The 20,000-nt window shown below is 40.0% G+C and overlaps 1 protein-coding gene across 1 annotated transcript in view; it reads left to right on the forward strand.

Moving 5' to 3' along the window:
• LOC148740865 (fibroblast growth factor receptor 4-like) overlaps positions 1-15,062 on the forward strand; it is a 22,753-nt gene extending 7,691 nt beyond the window's left edge. The window contains exons 4-16 of the mRNA XM_088731631.1: positions 2,907-3,203; positions 3,794-3,808; positions 5,594-5,890; positions 6,223-6,380; positions 6,962-7,421; positions 7,675-7,782; positions 8,713-8,894; positions 9,117-9,239; positions 11,436-11,506; positions 11,997-12,037; positions 12,354-12,453; positions 12,842-12,941; positions 13,339-15,062. Coding sequence (XP_088587757.1) covers positions 2,907-3,203; positions 3,794-3,808; positions 5,594-5,890; positions 6,223-6,380; positions 6,962-7,421; positions 7,675-7,782; positions 8,713-8,894; positions 9,117-9,239; positions 11,436-11,506; positions 11,997-12,037; positions 12,354-12,453; positions 12,842-12,941; positions 13,339-13,383 — 1,997 coding nt within the window. The 3' untranslated portion in view covers positions 13,384-15,062. The remainder of the gene's footprint in view (positions 1-2,906; positions 3,204-3,793; positions 3,809-5,593; positions 5,891-6,222; positions 6,381-6,961; positions 7,422-7,674; positions 7,783-8,712; positions 8,895-9,116; positions 9,240-11,435; positions 11,507-11,996; positions 12,038-12,353; positions 12,454-12,841; positions 12,942-13,338) is intronic.
• The last annotated feature ends 4,938 nt before the right edge of the window (positions 15,063-20,000 follow it).

Raw genomic sequence — 20,000 nt, forward strand, 5'->3', positions numbered from 1 at the left:
TTCCTTTCGAGGTTTCTTCATAAATTCGTGGCACAAGTCAAGACCATGTGACGCGCTACCACACCAATGACAGTGTACCTTTTTTCCATCCCTTGGAATCGCTTGTTTCTCCTTAACTCTTGTTGCAAGTGTACTGACTTCACTGTTCCTTCGAGGTCTTGTGTTACCCCTGTAGATTCTAGGCTTGGATTCCTTTACACATTCATTTGTGGCCAAACTGGAGAGGACTGGTAAGCATTGCACTTCTGCAATCTCCGTAACGAAACGCACAAACTCGGAGAAAGGAGAAAAGTTATTGTCACCGTGCTTCAGCTGATGATCTCTCACTCTTACTCCCCATTTTGGGTGTGCCCAGCTTGGGAGCACCCTCAGTAACTGCTTATTTCCGTGTTGCTTGTTGAGGGTTTCAAGGTCTTCTATTGATTGCATAGCGAGTTCACAGGTCTTGAGGAAGTCAGCGAAGTCTCGTAATGCAATTCCGTCTCTCGGGGAAATCCTTGGCCAGTTTTCGAGCCTTTTACGAAATGCTTCTGCGACTACAGCAGGATGACCAAATCGCCTTTCCAGAGTCCTTTTCGCTTCTGTGTAAGCTTCTCGTGTGTGAACAAACTGATAACCCTCGACGATTTTCTTAGGTGGGCCTGACAGAAACTGCAAAAGATACAATATTTTCTCGTTAGACTTCACAGTTCTCTTTTCAATCACTGTCTCAAAGGCGGCCTTCCATGTTGGCCAGTCTAAAGGATCTCCATTGAATACTTTTAGTTGGGGTGTTGGCAATCTTGCTGCCTCCATACCCTCGGCTATGGCTTCTGCAATACCTTGGTGGTGCACCTCGTCAGTAACCCGGGAGGAATCAGAGGTGGTTGGCCGACTATCCCGTGAGTTAACTGGAGTGATGCTTGATGTGGTAGGGGTGGCAATCTTCTCCTCTATTTTCTTGGAATCGCTGTTTTTACCACCTTGTTCAGAGTTAATTTGTAACCTTTTGTCACCAGGCTGAATCCTTTGCTGTGATGAAGGGTGTTCATCCTTCACAACTGGTTGAAAGGAGTATGGCAGAGGGATTAAGCTACATTCGGAAGATGCAGTTGACAGGGATGAGACATAGTCTCGAGTGCGTTTCTCCTTAGTGTCATCAGGAATTTCAAACTGTCTCAGGTCCAGCAAATCTGGATTCTTTTCTTCTTCTTCTAACTTATAGACAGCATCTGCTACTGCCTTAGCACTTTCGTAGCTCCTCAATTGCTGTAATTCTTCCATCTCCCACCTCTTCTTTTCCATTTCCAATTTCTTTTCTGCTTCAATTCTGGCGTATTTCATTTCGACTTCCTTTCTTGCCAGTTCTGTCACAGTTTTCATTTTTAAGATGGACAATTGAGCTGAGCTTGATAGACTGGAAATGCGACTATGACCAGTTCCCTTTGAAGACTGGGATTTCTCACTGCGACGTGATCGCATCTCCTCCCTTTCCGACTCAAAGATCCGCTCGCTGATTTTCGACCTGAGCTCTACTGCTTGTTTGCACAAGTACTCTGTTTCGCTGCTCACATCACGAGCTTCATCATTTTGCAACAACATCACAAATTCGGACTGTGCTTCATCCAAATTCTTCCTGAATTCCTCTACGACTGCTCGCTCCTTTCTTAAAGTTTCAGAATGTGAAAGGTCAGTCCAAATCATGCTGACAGAGTCAATCTTTCCTTTAAGCTCCCTTTTAGCCCGTACATAATCTTTCTCCTTTTGCGAGAGTTTATATTGCAATCCCTTTTCCGTGTAAGTGTGGGGGCGTTTAGATTTTCGAGGCCCAGGATCCTCAGTGTTCGATGCTTGTTCTTCGTCAATCCTTTGAAGAGGCTCGCTCTTACTGTTCTTTGACGTAGATTCTGAAATACCGTCCGCGGTAGCTGAAGGTTCCGAAGTTTCCATAGTTAAATCTAAATCCAAATCCAAATCATTGGTCCAGTCCACGGTCCAAATTTTACGAAGTTCCGAACAAGAGCAGTTCGAGATAATACTGAGCAGAAATTTCTTGAATTCCGCGAACAAGTTTTACTGTAACCACAAACGATCAAACAAACCGATGCAGTTATGGCTGGCGAATTTACTGACTCAAACAAAGTCGTAAAACTAAAGAAATAAAGGAAAACAATACAAACAGAAAAGATTAATTAGGGTGACGATCGATGTCGTAAATAAAATCGAATTTAAAGCAAATACAAATCACAAAAGGGCAGCAAAAATTGAAAACAGATGAAATCTAACCTTGTCCAGCCTTGAAATACAATAAATTCTGGAAAAAATACGCTAAACGAGCGCCCAAAACGATCTAAAATATCCAACTGTGAATCGCTAGTCGACCACACTACCGCTTAACTAACATGGTCACGTGACCAGAAAGGGCGCAAAAAACCAAAGGCGGAGGCCTGGACAGGCAACAAAAACTGGCTACAGTTACACAAAGTGTCTCGATCGGTTCCAATGCTACCTTTAGCTGCACTGCTAGGGGCTTCCCAACAATCCATTGGATAAAGGACAATGCTCCTTTACAGTCCAACTCCAGATTAAGTGTTATTCCAGACAACCGAACAAATCGCAGTCAGCTTTTCATAACGAGAGTAGAGATGAAAGATAATGGCAAATATCAGTGCACTGCAAATAATAGCTGTGGAAGAAACCAATCAGGAGTGGCTTTCTTAAAGATAGGTTAGATATTTTTTGATAAAAGGAAAAAGTAAGGATCTTATAGGCGGTTGTTTTAAGGACTTGACTTCTAGAGAAAAATCATAAGGGCTTTGATTTGAAAATCCTGTTGCATCTTCTCCTTGCCTCTTCTGCTTGTTTTTTCTTCACCTCAAATTCCATCACATTGCTATCATCAACTAGTATTCGTTGTTATCTTTCAGGGGTCCAAAAACCTGAGATTGTTAAAGGTCCAGAGAGCCAAAGTGTCTCGATCGGTTCCAACGCTACCTTAAACTGCACTGCTAGGGGCTTACCGAGGCCAACGATCATTTGGATAAAGGACAATGCTTCCTATCCTTTACGGCCCAACTCCAAAGCAAGTATTATTCAAGACAACCGGGAAATTAGCAGTCAGCTTTTGATAACGGGAGTAGAGACGGAAGATTATGGAAAATATCAGTGCATTGCAAATAATAGCTTTGGAAAAAGCCAACCCGAAGTGGCTTTCTTAAAGAAAGGTCAGATATTGCAACTACGCTGCAACACGGTAAACAAAACACATGATTTCGGGTACGGTTTAAAGCGAAAAATTTCCCTTAATAACAACGGTTACACTACTTCTCTACTCGAACTAAAAACCTGCTTTGCTTTCAACCGCGTGCTCAGTCTTTTTTTTTTTTGAACTATCAAGGAAAAAACTAGACCCGAAGATTATGTAACAAGACTTAAATCTGATGATTACGTAACATACTGAATTGCGTGACTCGTGTCACTAGTCTTAAAAGGTGTCTTGTCCAGATATTTTTTGATAAAAGAAAAAAATTGAGGATTTTAAAGGCGGTTAATGCAAGAAATTGACTTCTAGAGAAAAATCGCGAGGGCCGGGATTGAAAATCCTGTTTCATCTTCTGCTTCTTAGTCTTTTTTTTCATCTTAAGTTTCATCTATTACTATTCTTGGGTTTCAGGTGACGTCACAAGCTTTGCTGAAGTTCCGCCATGTTGGTGTCCCTCGGGTGTCAAATTTATGCATAATTAGTCGATTTCTATAGTGAAGCCCTCTCTCTTATCGCCGTATTATTTCGCCAACTACATGAATATCCAGAAAGAAAATAGCGACAAAAGTATCTGGCATTCATCTTAAAATATCCCAGTGCTCTCTGAGAATGCCGAAAGCTTAGAGAGTTGGAAGGAAAGATGTTTACAAAAGATCTCGGTCATCGCGGTTGACCCTGCAAGCGTAACAGCCGAGAAGTTCAGTCCAAAATGCTTGCCTCTTGTGGAAGTGTCGGATTTGCTGAGTTACCTCGTTCTTGAGACCAGCTTCTACACCAAGAAGCAGTTCAAGGCGTTCAAGAGTCTAGAGGCGTTTAATCAAATGGTGTCGGGATTTGTAACCTCAGTTGTAGGCAAAGTAATCGCCGGCAAGTATGTCGTGAGAGCACGAGTTTGGCATTCACAGCATATGAATGATCCTTTTGTGAACATTTGGGTCATTTCCGAAAACAATGGGACTATTTTGTCAGCCCATTGCTTGGGATGCAAAGCTGGACTGGCTGAGTCATGCTCACATATCGCGAGTGTTTTATTTTATATAAGAGCAACTACTCAAATTAACGGCAAGCTCGCTGGGTGTCACGAAAACTCAGACACCGAAAACTCAGATCCCTCGAAGTGTTCTCCAAGCTTCCCAAGTGCTCCATAATTCGATAGTGCATAGCATAAAGCATGAACCAATTGTTTTATAACATAACCGGTGGAATAATGCAACAAATCCCACGCGAAAGACGGACAACAATATCAAGAGTGATTCTTCAGTGAAGCGAATCGTGACGGCGCTGATGCCGAGTCTTCTTTCTCGTTGTTTTTCTCTTTCTGCCTCATTTAAGAACTCTAGCCCAAGGGTCGCAAAATTGTCTTCGTTTTGGGACTGGTGGGCCGAGTCTCTGTTTGTATCCATTATTATCGCGAAATATTTAAGAATTTTAACAGAGCGACAACAAGGATCTGTGCGGCGAAGTACGAAAACGTAAACAAATGTCCCTTTCAGCTCGTCAAAATCACGCCACATTTTAATACTTTGGTGTTGGAGCGAGCGCATTTGATCCAGTTAACTGTGAATGAAAAGCTCAAAATTAACGGGAAAAATGGAGGAAATTTAAGCAAAATGAAGTCTTGTGTCACTCTAAAATGTTTTAATGCTCAACCATCGGACGATTTTGCGAAACGTGCAACTTGCGGCCTTGTTTTTGCTGCTTCAGTTGGATCAAGACCCAAAACGTCAAAATACACGTGGCATTACCAGGAGTGATCATGAGTCGAGTTTATCTCTTGAATTTTCGAGGGGTCTGAGTTTTCGGGGTCTGAGGTCTGAGTTTTCGCGGTGTGAGTTTTCGTGACACCCCAAGCTTGCTTGCACTCAGGTAAAATGCTTATGGATTTTGCCGACATATGTCAATGAAGTGCCGTATGCGAGGGCTAAAGACATCGATTTCTCATCGGCTAAGAAGCTCAAAGAAAAGCTCGACCAAAAAATCGAGGATCTACAACAGCCGCAAGCCTCGAACCATACAACAACTTCTAGTTCCTCCCGTTCTTCCCTTTGATTTGTAATGATCTTAGGTATAGCGCATTAGATCATATATCCAATGAATTTTGCGCTATAGAAATAATAAAATTATTAAATTATTATACGAAAAAATCCTTAGTCTTTATGCTTTCCACTTTTGCTCGAACAGCCAACAACAATACATAAAACCATCCCTTCTTTCTCACATGAACTCTTCGTTAGATACGGGTTGTTTACGCTCGAGGGACACCAATATGGCGGATAGTAACCGTTGCTAAGGTATTGGTCACGTGGGTGAAACCCAAGGATTATCAACTAATGTTTAGTTGTTATCTTGCAGTGGCCCAAAAACCTGAGATCATTGAAGGTCCAGAGAACCAAAGTGTCTCGATCGGTTCCAACGCTACCTTTAGCTGCACTGCTAGGGGCTTCCCGAGGCCAACGATCCTTTGGAAAAAGGACAATGCATCATATCCTTTACAGTCCAACTCTAAAGCAAGTGTTATTCAAGACAACCAAACGAATCGCAGCCAGCTTTTCATAACGGGGCTAGAGATGGAAGATTATGGCAAATATCAGTGTATTGCAACTAACAGCGTTGGGAGAAGTCAATCAGGAGTAGCTGTATTAAGCAAAGGTGAGATTTTTTTGGAGAAAGATGCAAAAATAAAGATCTTAACGAAGGCTAATGCAAGGAATTGACTTTTGGATCAAAATCTCAAAGGTTTAGAATTAAAATGCCTCTATCTCCTCTGCATTTCTTCCCTAGTCCTCTGCTTTGCCTTCATCTTTTTTTTCAGTCTTTTTAAATTCATTATTCTGAATTATTACACTATACCGCAACAACTTTATTATATTATCATTATTATGTTGTTTTTTTTTTTATTATTATTATCAGTACTCTTCTTATTTCACCGCTTAAATCTAAGACTATGGACTCGAGAGGAATTTATATTTTTTTTTTCATAGTTAATCCAGCACTTATTCCCACAACCTCCAAGAATGGAAAGCCAGAAAATTCAGCATCTCACACTACTACAATCGCTGTATCATGCACTTTGGTAGCTTCACTTATTTGTTTAGTCACTGGGTTTGTGTGGATTCGGCGTAGAAATCGTGATAAAAAGGTAAATAATACGTTACACGACATCCCCGTCCATAATGAAAGGAAAAGAGTTTGATAACAATAATGCTAATAATAATAATAATGATAATAGTAATAATGAAAATAGTGATAATAACAATGATCAAAACTTTGCAAAGTTTTTCTAATCTCTGTATCTCGCCTCACAAATTAACAAAGATCGATGACACGCGAAAAGCGTACCTTCCGTTGAAACTGGTTCATGGCTGGTCAATCCTAATATTCCTTCGTGTGCCAGCATAAGTGAGGTTGTTTATAATGATTTTCGTTAGTTCGGCTAAGGCTTAGAGTAAGGCTAAGTAAAACGCCCATTTCTGTCCCTACTTGTTCTTTTCTCCTCCAAATTATCCTTTCCTCCACTTTGGTCTTATAAACAACTTATGCAGAAGGATTCAGGGGCCCGTGCTCGACCATGCATTTTCATCGAGTTTATGGAGCTGGTCAGCCTGAAAAAGGGCTGTATTTCTTACTTACATACCTTCAATTTGTCAAATTTGAGGGTCATCGTAATGAAAAATGCGTTATCATAATTACCTTTTGTCTTCAATTATAATTCAATGACAGGACAGAAAACGTGCGACAGAGGTGTATTTAGACAAAGGCAAGCACTTGCCAAACGGGATAGAGGACCTTGAAAATGACTGGTCGCCCAATACCCAGACCATCAAGAACCTCGAGGAAAGGCGCCCGTTAGTGTGGGATGGAGTAAGGGAAAGAGGGTCTCCAGACGGAAGTGAGCAGGATGATACGATGCAACAAGTTATAGAAGAAAGAGATCAAGAGAGATTAGATTCGGGTGAGAAGACTGGTACTGACATTTTCACAACTGATAAATGTGTTGACCTGGTTGTCGACGATCAGCGACAGATATCGTCTCAAGAGACCGAAGAAGGATGCGAAAACTTGGAAAATCTTGAAGTATGCGATGAAATACTCGGAGAGGGCGAGTTTGGAATCGTCTACAAAGGTCGTTATGGTGGGAAGGACGGAAACATGACAGATGTAGCTGTTAAAAAGCTAAAAGGTATGTACACGACATCAAAATGTCAAATTATTAATTCCTAAGTGCAGTGGTTTACCACTGAATTGATTTTTCGTCCTGGAAACTTTGCACCATCTTACTTTTTCGTCATTTTTCCCTTTGCAGAAAACACCCATTAATTCTGCTTCTGTTCTGAATGCCCTTTGCCGCCTCGCTTTGTTTTCCATATCATTTATTTTACAATAGCCAAGGAATTTAAGAGGTCCTCCTGCTTTTTTTCTCTGTGCCACTGTAGACCTTAGTGCTATTGCCAAAGAAACCCTGCTTAATGAGATAAGGACCTTGAGGCATGCTGGGAAACATCCTAATATTGTCACTTTGATTGGTACGCGGATAGAGGGAGGTAAGTAACTTTTCGACCATGTAACGCATTAGAGATAGCCAGGTTCACCAATAAGGTAACGTTTTATCCAAGTGTAAGATCAGTTTGAACGGTGCATGTGTTGATGTTAAGATTAAAGAAAAATTAGTAGACTTAGTGCTCTATACATTATAGACTTAGTGTTTTATCCACTCTATCTTAGTGCTCCATTAGTACCTCCCGAAAAACAGTCAAGTGCTCTATCCATTGAGGGTTAGCTCAATGGATAGAGCACTGGATTGCTGTGCGGGAGGTCGAGGGGTCGAGCCCTGGGCGGACCAACACTTAAGGTCTTAAAATAATTGAGAAGAATATGCTACCCTTCTATCAAGAAATAGTTAGATATTCTAGTCTTATCGGATAGGGACGAATAAAATGGAGGTCCAGTCTCCCGCAGGGTTAGGGGTAGGAGACGTTAATTTCCCACGCACGAGATTACTGTGTGATGGATGTCCTCCCCTGGGGTGGGATGGGTGGGTTATAAGGTGAGATCGTTACATGGACTAAAGCGGCTGCCAGAGGCGCCTGATAATGCTGACTTTCAATCTCAACCTTATCAGGAATGGGTGGGAATTGGCCCGGAAAAACCCCCATGGGGAGTGGTCAACTAATGTATGTATGTATGTATGTATGTATGTATGTATGTATGTATGTATGTATGTATGTATGTAAGTGTTAGCCAAAAAATCTGTGCTTCTTGATCAGAAACCATTTGATGCTAGGCTAACCGCTGGGGGATTCATATGGAATTTGTTTCTTGGTTTTTTTGGCACCAACTTAACTTATTTGTACCGACGAAACCACCTTTTGATCAAATCCAGGGGCAAATATTGTTCAAATATTGTCAAATATTGGCAAATATTGTCTTTCTCTTGTTAACTTTTCTGCTGGTGTTTGCTCTTCTTTCACTAGGAAACGTTCTTGTGGTCACTGAATTGATTCATGGTGGCAGTCTGGAAAATATTTTAAAGGCCAAGAGGGCTCCACGGGAAAACAACAATTATCATAACGTCTGCTGTAAGCTTAATGACCGGCAGCTGGTTACGATTGCATTTCAGATTGCCGCAGGAATGCAGCACTTAGAGGAGAGAAAGGTAAGACCCGTTGACAGTGCGTAGAAATGTTAAGGTAACTTTGTTTACCTTCCATAACAGATGACTGCTCTCAAGTGATTATAAACAGCTCTAAATATAACGCTGGCAGCTCGAAGTTATGAAGGACACGTTGAGGGTCTTTTGCACTTTGGTATAAGCCACCACTTAGTCATTCGTGAGTGTCTGCTAAGCTAAAGATTTATAAATTGTCTTCTCTCACAGTTCGTTCATCGCGATCTGGCAGCGAGGAATATTTTAGTTGATGCCAACTTGGTGGCTAAAGTGGGAGATTTTGGATTGGCCAGAGACATATCTGATGCTGGTATATACACCATAACCTCCAACGTAAGTATGCTTTGCAATCACTTTCAACGACCAAGCAAAAACTCAACAAACTGAAATGCAAATTGATGGTCTTCCGTAGTATAATCGAACACATTGAATTAATTCCCTCCCAAAGAGCTGTGTATTACGTTTACTTTATTAATTATGGTTAATATTTGTCCAGATAATAATGACAACAATAATGATGATAACTATAATAATGGTCAGGATAACCACCCCCTTGGATTTTCTAGAAAAATTCACTGCCTGACTAGTGAATTCCACGTTAAATTTCACGCGAAAAACCGATATCGCACGAATCGCGAAGCGATGAGGGCGATATCGATTTTTCAAGTGAAATTTAACGTGGAATTCACGAGTCAGGTAGTGAATTTTTCTTGAATCGCATAACTGGAAAAAAAAAAAATAAAAATAAGAAAACAAGAAATTAAAAGGGCAATGTTATTGTCTGTTTTTATTCCGTACGCGCGCCCTTAAGAAAGCCATTTTAAAGTCAACTGTCAGAACTGTCATTTTTAAGGGAATGGAAAGCAGGGTAAGTCGCACACGTTTGAACCGTCGACAATTTTAATTGTACCTCATGAATTTTTCTTGAATCACATAGCTAAAGCAACCAAATCACTGGGCGAAACCAGATGTTTTGTATTTTTGTGCGCCACGACAGTGCGCAAACAATGGAAACCCTTTCAAAGTCAGGTGTCAATATCTAGCGAATAGAGGGAAGAAGATATTTTTAGAATGAAAACAACTTTTATTTCAAACTCGTGGAGAAAGCGGTGCCTCACATTTACAATCTTCAGCAAAAAAACTAAAAGTACATAATACGGAGTTATTTAAGACAGAGATTTGCCTGCTACCACTCAACTTGGCAAAATGTGGCGCCGACAATCAACAACTGAATGGTCAAATCCTCAAGCGAAATGAAAATTTCAAGCGTTCCGGTATCAAAGCAAGATCTACAAATAACCGGTGAGTGCTTTACAGTTGTAACAAAAAGTGTATTCAAAATATAATGATTCAGACTAGAATTTCTCGGTAAACTCTGGCGAAAAACAGTTCAGTTAAAAGTCACAATTTTAAATGTTTTTCTTTCATCGCAAGGAGTCGCTCGTTGGTGTCAATGCTGGACTGAAAGTTTATGGAAATATTTACTGGAGAATTATTAAAAGTTACTCCAGTAAACATTCCGCCAACTGCTCCTGCCATCAGGTAACTAGAACGACTGGCATTGCTGTCAAGGTCACTAGTAGCTGCTGTGTTGCTTGGCGTGGCTGAGGTATTGAGAACAATCTCCCGTAAAGCATGACTTGAATAGCCGTTGGTAGTTGTCGCGCTTGGCGTGGGTTGAAACCGGCCAACTTATTCGACATTCGCCGCTGTTTTTCCAGAGGATTATGGCTGTAGCTGGATATAGATTCCGGATTGGAGTGGCCAGTGAGCTCTGATATCTCCACTAGGTCGAAATCAACACTGAGCGCTTGGATGACAGTTCTTCGACCACTCGAATTTGTGAATTTGCCATCTAGTGTTTTTTGAAACCATGTCGTATCTAAAAGAGGCCAGTTCGTCGTCTGCATAGGCTACAATGGTTTGGATTTCGGGAAAAGATGCTTGACCGTTTTCGGCATTGATACCTGTTTTGGTTTTCTTTCGTAACGCTTGTTTGGTTTTCCTCGGCGAGAACTGTCGTTTGGCTTTCTTCCCTCGTCTCTGGCATTTTGATTTTTTTCTATGCGGTTTCTCGTACTTGTGAGCGTGAGTGGTTTCTTCCAATTTTCTAAAAATTTCAGTTTCAAATCAAAATTTGGAAGGCATTCGTTTTCTATAAATTTGTTCATATTTGTTCATATTTTCATAGCACTAGTTGTATTTACGTTTTTACGTTCGTAACAATAATTTTTGCTCGCGACTGACGTCAGCGATATCGCTTTATGCATTAGTGCGATTCCACGCTAAATACCCTCTCTTCCGGTTGACGTATTGACCAATCAGAGCGCGTGTTTACTTTAAGCTATGCGATTGTACTGATAATCAAAAAGAATTAGAAAATGTTATATATCTTAACGTTGAAAAAGAAATCGCATACACGTACTGAATGCATCATTCCGTTGCATGAGTCAGCCTCTTCCCATCCTGAAAGGACCTTGACTCTACTGCAAACAGGACCTTGCTCACATGAATCTGTCTTTTCAACAGGGCAAGGTTCCGTGGAGATGGTCGTCTTTAGAATCTCTCCGAGATCTGCATTTTACATCTATGAGCGATGTGTAAGTTCATTTCATATTTTAATACTGTCAGATAGCTTTCTCTTGACTTAAAGCCGGAGGTGTTACTCAGCAGAAAGGATCTCCAAAAACGTCATCTGCCTGCCGGCTCCGCTATTTTCCTCAAAGCATTACTATGGTTACATCTGGGCTTCATTTTACGTTGTTCGCTCGTCTCCATGTACATATACGGTGTATGTTTACCTAATTGCAATTATGGACACACCATCAAAACTTAGCATGACTTAAGTAATTACTTCTTTCAAATTGACAATCTTATGCTCTTATTTTGTTGGTTGAAATTTATATCAGAGGCGAGGTCCGACAGGAAAGACTCAGCAAAATCTTAAGCGATGCAAATATTCATTGAACCTTAAAGAATACGACAAGACTTGATCTTTAATCAAGTCAGTGCTAATCCTCTGTGCGAGAAGGTCATCAGCTTCCTTTCCTAACTCATTAAAGTTATTAAAGCATTGATGCTTATTTGCAGGTGGTCATTTGGTATTGTCTTATGGGAAATTGCCACTTACGGTAAGTGTCGTGGGGATATTATGTGTGACACCCTATGAACTGGAAGTCATGTTCTCGCCTTCCAATCCATAAAGCAGCCCAAAGTTAGGAAGGCTGCCCTGTTAAGCTAACTATATAGACACGAGGATCTTAATTTAGAAAAATGCGTATTACCAGTCAGACGAAATGAAACTACATCTTTTTTGTCCCCGAGCTGCGCTTAATTTTGTATTTGTATTTTTTTCCATAAGTTTTCTGCTGAAATACTCATTGTCTTAGATCCTTGTCTCTACAACCGAATTATTTAAATCATGATGATCTTCTTTCAACCAAACAGGTGAGTTGCCATACCCTGGCATCTCATCACCAATTGCCTTAGTGAGTCGATTGGCTACAGGATACCGGATGCCTCGTCCCGACCAATGCTCGGAAGAACTGTAAGCTTTAAAGTACTGCATGATGCCGATAGAAAATGAATTGAATGATTGATAATTTTGTAGAAGACTTCAAACAATGAAACGTTAACTCGCCCTATTTCAAAAATAATTGAAAAGCGTTTTACTCTTCGAGGCAAGTCTTGCAAGATCCTTTGACACACACTTCCTCTCGTTGAAAATCGAAACGATGCAGGGAATGAGTCGTCATGATTTAAAAATCGTTTGCATATCAAATGTCACACTCAGCAAATCAGTGATCTTTCCAATGATCATTGTCATGAGTTCAAAATCCCCCTTTGTACCTCTTTCCACGTTTGATACGGTCGATCCAGATGTTGACATTGTCAGCTTCAAGAAAACGTTAACTAATACTGCATTAAATTTTTAGATATGAGCTAATGAGTTCTTGTTGGAAAGAAAATCCTATGATGAGACCAGCCTTTTCACAGATCGCCCAACAGCTGAAGAATTTTTTGCGAGAAGTGAAGGTAATTAATGGTTGCATTTACAGGATTTCCATTTCTTCCCTTCAGTATCGCCTTTCTTTAAACCTTATCTGTCCTCTTCTGCCTCCTTCAATTTTATTTTGATCGATGATTCAATATACCCTTTCATGGACGCCTCTGTCACCCTGTCAGTCCTTCTGGGAAATTTCCAACTCCCGCCATGAATACATTCATCCTTTCGGAAACACAGTCATCCATCCACTTGCTTGTCTGTCCGTCCTTCTGTCGACATCTGTAGGTCTGTTCTTTCTTGTGCTTGTTCCTAACTTCATTCATTACTTTTGTTTGATTCATGTAAGGCCATTGTTTCTTTCCTTATTAATTTTTTTTGTGATGGAATTATCAATGGCTGACTCTTATTTCCAATGATTTACTTCAGAGGACATATACAAATATCACAGAGGAAAACGATGGAAAGGCTTGATGACGCCTGATGCTAGAGCAAAACCCTCATTTTATTTGATTAGTAATAGGAAGAAAATCGCGATATATCGAATACGTGCATGCATATAGGTATAAGGCCTAACGTATAATAATGATAATAATGATAATAACAATAATCATGGTTTATTAACTGATCCATTAGATGGCGCTTCTCTGTTAAAATACATCAATTACAATTAAAATAAATCAGATTAAGTTATTCACAAATTACGCAATATGCAATTAAAAGTAGAAGTAGAATTAACAGAATAGTAATTACAGTAAAACTAACTAATCACTCTGTACTCTATTACATAAAAAAATTCCTTGAAAGTCTTAAAAAGTTTCTGTAATCTTTACAGTTTCTAATAGATTCTGATAAATTGTTAAGTGCTGTTTTCGATTGGGACCACTAATCGTATTTGACCCAGGTGCCGACCACGCTCAAAAGAATTAGATTCAATTTGTTTCCTTTTGAGAGAAGGTTCCACACGTTTTCTTCACAATAGGTAGTGGAAATCGCAGTAAAGAATAGACGCTCCACCCTGTCTTACTTTCGACGCTGAATTAGTAAAGAAAAAAAGTTGCTATCACGTAAATAGACTGGCTTAGCGTGGATTGGCTTTGCTAAGAAAAATCTAAGCACTCATCTAGCCTGGCTTTTTAGCAACTCCTCCTTAATAATTTTCTTCGCTCGCACGAAAACTACACTTCTATCCTGCTCAAGCCGCTTCCTGCGTGCTTTATAACAGAATAGAGTACAGTCCATGCTTCTTTATTTATTAAATAAAAGATAGAACTTTTGAAAGACCATGACTTGCAAATGAAACCTTGACTTCAAATCAGAGCTACAGAGAGTCAGAAGCGAGGAAACACAACCACTTACGAGAGAAGTGTGTGACACTCGACAGAAGAAAGAAATAATCTTCAGCATGTAACATCGTAACAAATATATTACTCTCAACAACTTTCCCAAGTAATGATTATTATATCAACACGTAAATGAAGCTAAGGGAAAAAAAAAAGAAAAACCATTTGATCATATCACAGCCAGAATAACAATAAAACTCAACTTTATTCGCGGTTGGCAAGTGTTTAAGTTTATTTACGTTATTCAAACGCCTATCTTCAAAATATTATTCATTAAATACAAGCTATTTACACGATCATAATTAGAGAATATCTGTCATATATTTAACATATGTGTATAAAAAAATAATAAAAGGACCCACAAAACGAGAAGATAAACGCAATAACTAACACTACAATTCAGGCATTTCTTTGGTCAACAGCCTGGGTGCCAGGCCCTCATGATTAGCGCTGTAGGAAGAGGTTTGCCGAGGGTCTGGCACTAATTGTGAGTGTGAGACCCCAGCAAACTTGTCACCGGCTCACGTTGCCCAGGTCTCCATATTTTCCCGAGGACGAAGAGACACTTGCACCGAAGCGCTTATAATGAGGGCCAACTCACAAGTTAATTAGTCAAATCATTAACATGTCCTCTGGGAAAGGCTTGCTCAGCCTCATCACTACGCAACAAAAGCATCAATCACTACGAAAATCATCAATCACTACAAGCTCGGATGGGCCATTATTGCGACAAACAAAAGAAACATAATTGTTTCATGTTGATGTTTTATGTCCTTTTCAATAAAATAGATAAAATGTTTTGTACGTGAATTGCACTGCCGTTTGTGACTTCTCAATTTTTTTCAATTCTTGTTGAATTTTGATCAAATACATAAGTTAAGTTAAATACCATAAGTTAAATTTTCTGAAACTGAACCCATCAACGTTTTTCTTTGGTGTCCAAATGCGATGACTTTTGATCTTTTATCAGTTAGGAACACAACCTTTCCGGCTTTGTTTGAACGGGTTCAAACAAAGCCGTCGCTGAAAGCTGTTGAGGCGCTCTACCGAGTCCTAAATATCTTTAAGAGGCTAGAAACCAAAGTTTCGGGCCAAGATTTGACGGTATGGGCTGATGGTTACCGAAATACTCCAAGAAGTCTTAGTGTCAAAAGCTGTTATTCAAGCTCATTACGGAATCGCGCCCATTGAAAATCGTCGCCCGGGAAAAGGGGTGGTATCCATGCTTTGCAGGCGGAATGTCGTTGCAAAAGCTCACCGCCAGCTTCGGTCTCTTAAGATCTGAATTGACAAATTACCTAGAGGGAATTGTAAAATTTCGCTTTGCGTCCGTTCAGAGACAATGGAGATACAATTGAAGCAATTAGTATTGTTTGAAGGTGATGAAACGAAGTGTTGTTATAGTGAAGCTGAGTTGGAACTGAGCGTGTACATACTTGGAGCAGAAATTTACAACGTATACTTAGGCTTTTCGAAAAGTAAATAGACTTTCCCGAGGTGTTAAGTGAAACTGACAGCAATAACGGGCTAAAAAGGAATATTTCTGTAATGTTATTTTGCTTTGATGGCGAAATTGATGGTCGAACCTCGTAAATCTGCCGCATTTCTGTCTTAACGTATTTATTCGTGTATGAGCCGAACTCAGCCAGAAGCCGAGACCCTAAAGATCAAGAGAACCTCTTTAATGGAGAGCTCAAGATGTCAGCGAAAGGCACAACGATGGGCCGTTACACTCCGAAATATCCGCGATCCGCGGCTGGATGAGAGATTACTTGACTAGTTTACAGGGCAGGGAAGCCAAGGTAAGTTTTCTTGTTACTTGTCGCAAATTTCAACACCGTAATATGTGACGAGTTTGTTTACCAATCGTGGGAATGGGCAATTCTGGTTGGTCTGTTTCGACATTGTTAAGACACTTCCGCGAGATCTACACCTGCAGAATTTCTAACACTCTAGACGGCACTGGAGATGAAGCAATCTACTCGGAAGAAACAGCAGAACTAGCGGACGAGGAGGAGATGGACGACGAATTCGACGCCGACACCAAGGGCATATGGTATTTCGAGGACTGGACTGGACTGGACTGGACTGGACTGGACTTGACTGGACTGGACTAGTAAAACGAGGACTAGTAAAGCGCGGACTAGTAAAAGGCGGACTAGTAAAACGCAGAGTAGTAAAGTGCGGACTAGTAAAACGCGGACTAGTAAAACGCGGATTAGTAAAACGCTGACTAGTAAAACGCGGACTAGTAAAACGTAGACTAGTAAAACGCTGACTAGTAAAACGCGGACAAGTAAAACGCTGACTACGAAAACGCGGACTTAACCACAACAACAACAACAACAAACAATTTCATACGAAGGCGATCACAAGAATTAATGGCGAGCCAATTCAGTGAGTGACAATCCCTGTTTGACCTTTAAGCTACAAATGGGTTTGACATGCGCCAGATGCAAACGATTTTATAAGTTTAGGCTAACAAAGAAAGAATTTTATTCAGCAGCAGTTCAAAATCTTAAAATACACTATCGTCGTAAATTTCTCATCTGGAAACTCGATTTTTCTCTTATATTTAAAATTGTTTATGTCTTCGTAAATTTCACGCCAGAAACGCAGGAATTCGATGAATAAAAGTCGCATTGAATCTCCTTGTGTCTAGGTAGAAAGAGTCTCACTGACTTCAGCTTTTTGGTGGAAGAAACACCGATTTACATACGCCATTACAGAAAAAAAACAAGCAGACTGACAACTCCAAAACAGCTATTTGCATTCACCTACAGTTTGACTTTCTGTGACATTTTAAAACGGAACAGAGGTAAATCTTCGAAGATTAATCGTTGTTGGAAAGAAAAAAATACTTTCCGAAATATCTCTGTTTTTCTCTTTACGAGAAAATCGTCGCATGATCAGTTAACTTGTGTGTATTTGTCACACCAGTACTGCTGTTTCTTCAAAAGCGTATGCTTCTTTCCTCTTTAATTGACAGGTGTCACATCGTGATAGTTACTTTTCAAAAAAATGTTTGAAAATTTGTTCGAAAGCCTTTTAACTACCTTTACGAATAAAAATGTTTCGGCGAAAGTTTTCTCTTTTATTTGAAGAACCTGAATGATTTAGGGTTACAACTACGATTTTAATTACGGGAATATCCTCCTTGAACTTAACAACTTGATAGGGAGTGAGTTATAAAGAAAACAAATGTTATTCAAATTAAAGAGAAAGCTTTCGCCGAAACATTTTTATTTGTAAAGGTAGTTAAAAGGCTTCCGAACAAATTTTGAACATTTGACAGATATTCTCTAATTCTAACTATTTCCTGTACACAGCAGGAAATACTTACGCTTACGGACAAAGAAACTTGCATTTATTCATAGACAGTTGTTTCGGAGAGGCCCTTAGACTTGTGAGAACTAACTCCTCAGCTAAAATCCTTCAAAAGAGTTCTTCGAAAATTTCTATTTGATATATTAGAAAAGGAGGATGAGTATATTGAAATCCTCATGATTGTTAATAAAGTGGTTCATAAATATGTTACGTCTGTTTTTTTTTCTCCTCCTTGCCTTTCTAGGAAATATCTCTCGGTCCAGCTCTACAGTGTAGTTATTTTCACGGATATTGCGATCTTCAGGTAATTAGAGCAGACGTTGAAACATAAACTAAAGCTACACAACAACACCAACCGTGCTCAGTCAAGAGCGATCAAGCAATCCAGGTAGATTCTCGAAGCATTTTTGTTTTCTCTTTAATAACACCCGTGGGAATATAGCCGGCGACAAATTGAGGTGGAGTTATTAGTTATCAAGTGACAGATCGGTGTATTTTTAACGGGTTGTCACCGGTTGAACGCTTCTGGTACAAAAGAGAATGAAGCCCCTCTTTTCGCTCGATTCGCTCTCGTGAAGGTAGGTAATTTAGGGTAATCCATATGGGTAGTCAATTTAGGTAGTCCATATGGGTAGTCCATTTAGGTAGTCCATATGGGTAGTTCATCGAGGGTAGTCCGTCAGCGAAATGTACCCACCCCCCAAGAACGAATGTCGCGCTCCACGTTTAGTAAAAGCGCGCATTGTTTGAAAATACCCTTCGAGAATAGTGGAAACCTGTATGAGGGTTTTGAAAAACGTATCTCTGGAGTTATTACTTCAGGAGAGAAGTATAGTTTGAAACAAAGAAAATAGCGCGCGCACAGAAGAAAATATTGCCTTTTGTAAACACAATCTCATCCGGCTTTGCCAAACCTCAAGAACATACAGATGGAGAATTATGACACCTCAAAACTGACCCGTATTATCACATCGCAAAGGAAAGTCATCAAAAGATATCCTAATAAGAGCTAAACTTTGAGGGTAGAAGATTTAAAAGCGCTAGCGAATGGTAGGAGATGCACAGGGAGTGTTGCAAATCTGCGAGCCAGCGAGCCATGCGAGTCAAGGGGCGAGCAAAGCGAGTCAGGCGAGCCATGCGAGTCAGGCGAGTCATGCGAGCCACAGTCAAAATGTTAAGAATTTTTATTTGTTACATTTATATTCGCATGAGAACATGAACAAAAGCAATGGAACAAGATAACTCTGATTCACTAAAGAGCGAAGCTGTTAAAATTACGCGATTTACTCACCATTCTTGACGCCAAAACACGGAGTTGTCCTGGAAGTACTGTTCTATTTTCTCTTCAGTGATTTTCCACGTGGATATCAATGAATGACAGGAGTCAATGGATTACCACTCAACGACCCATTCGAGTAGCGGAAGGGGATGGAGCCGTAAGTTTTCCTCAGAAAACTTTCTTACTTAAGTCTTGAACCTTAATTAATTTTTGTCGCATTGCTTTTATTTTTCGCGAATCCTGAGAGATTTGAATGGATAAAATTCTCTCTAAATAACAAAAATATGAAAAGAAGAAAAAAATTCGTCCAACTCAGGACGGTCATTACTATGACGCAATACTTGGCACGACGTACAGATGTTCAGAGCATATTTCATATTTGACGCACCAGCAATAGTTCTGGCAACCGAAGCGAGATTAGAATTTTTTCTGGCGTGTTGCCTCACGTAAGGTAGAGGTTTTCATGGATCAAGTGACTCTTTTCATTGCTCTAATTAAACTGTCCTTCATTCGATGATCAAGATAGAAGATTTACCACAGAACACTGGCGATTATTTAATTTTCCTTCACTGAGGAAAGTAGGTTTACAACACGATTGATAAATGCCCTTGCACTAGTAACGCTATGTAACGCAACACATTAAACACATCAATGGGCCTTTTCGCTTCATAAAAGGGTCTTAAACACTTTCACTTAAAGTGCATAAAACATAAGTATGGTTGGAGTGCGTTTGAGCATGTTTGGTCAGAGCTGTTGAAGAAGGATCAAAGTGGCCATACAAATCTTTGAAAGGCTTCAAACTACGACTTACAACGAATTTGACTTGCTCGAAAACCGGTCTCAAATTACATGCTAAAATACAATGCTTGCGTCTGTCCTTGAGAACGATATAATACTTGAGAAATACGCACGAAAAATATTTCTACGCGTTTAGAATATATCAAATTATATTTACTTATAGTGAGAGGAAAAAGAAATGGCCTAACTTTTACGGAATATTCAGTCAAACTCCACACATTTTTACCGCTTTTACCGCCATATTGAAAATAACTCTACCACAATGCAATGCAATCGGAGTGCGCACACCTCCTGGTAGTATACTGAGGAAAAGGGAAGGGACTCAGAAGTTGTGTAGCGTCTCA

The sequence above is a fragment of the Stylophora pistillata genome, chromosome 1, assembly GCF_964205215.1.
Source record: "Stylophora pistillata chromosome 1, jaStyPist1.2, whole genome shotgun sequence".
Taxonomy (NCBI): Eukaryota; Metazoa; Cnidaria; class Anthozoa; order Scleractinia; family Pocilloporidae; genus Stylophora; species Stylophora pistillata.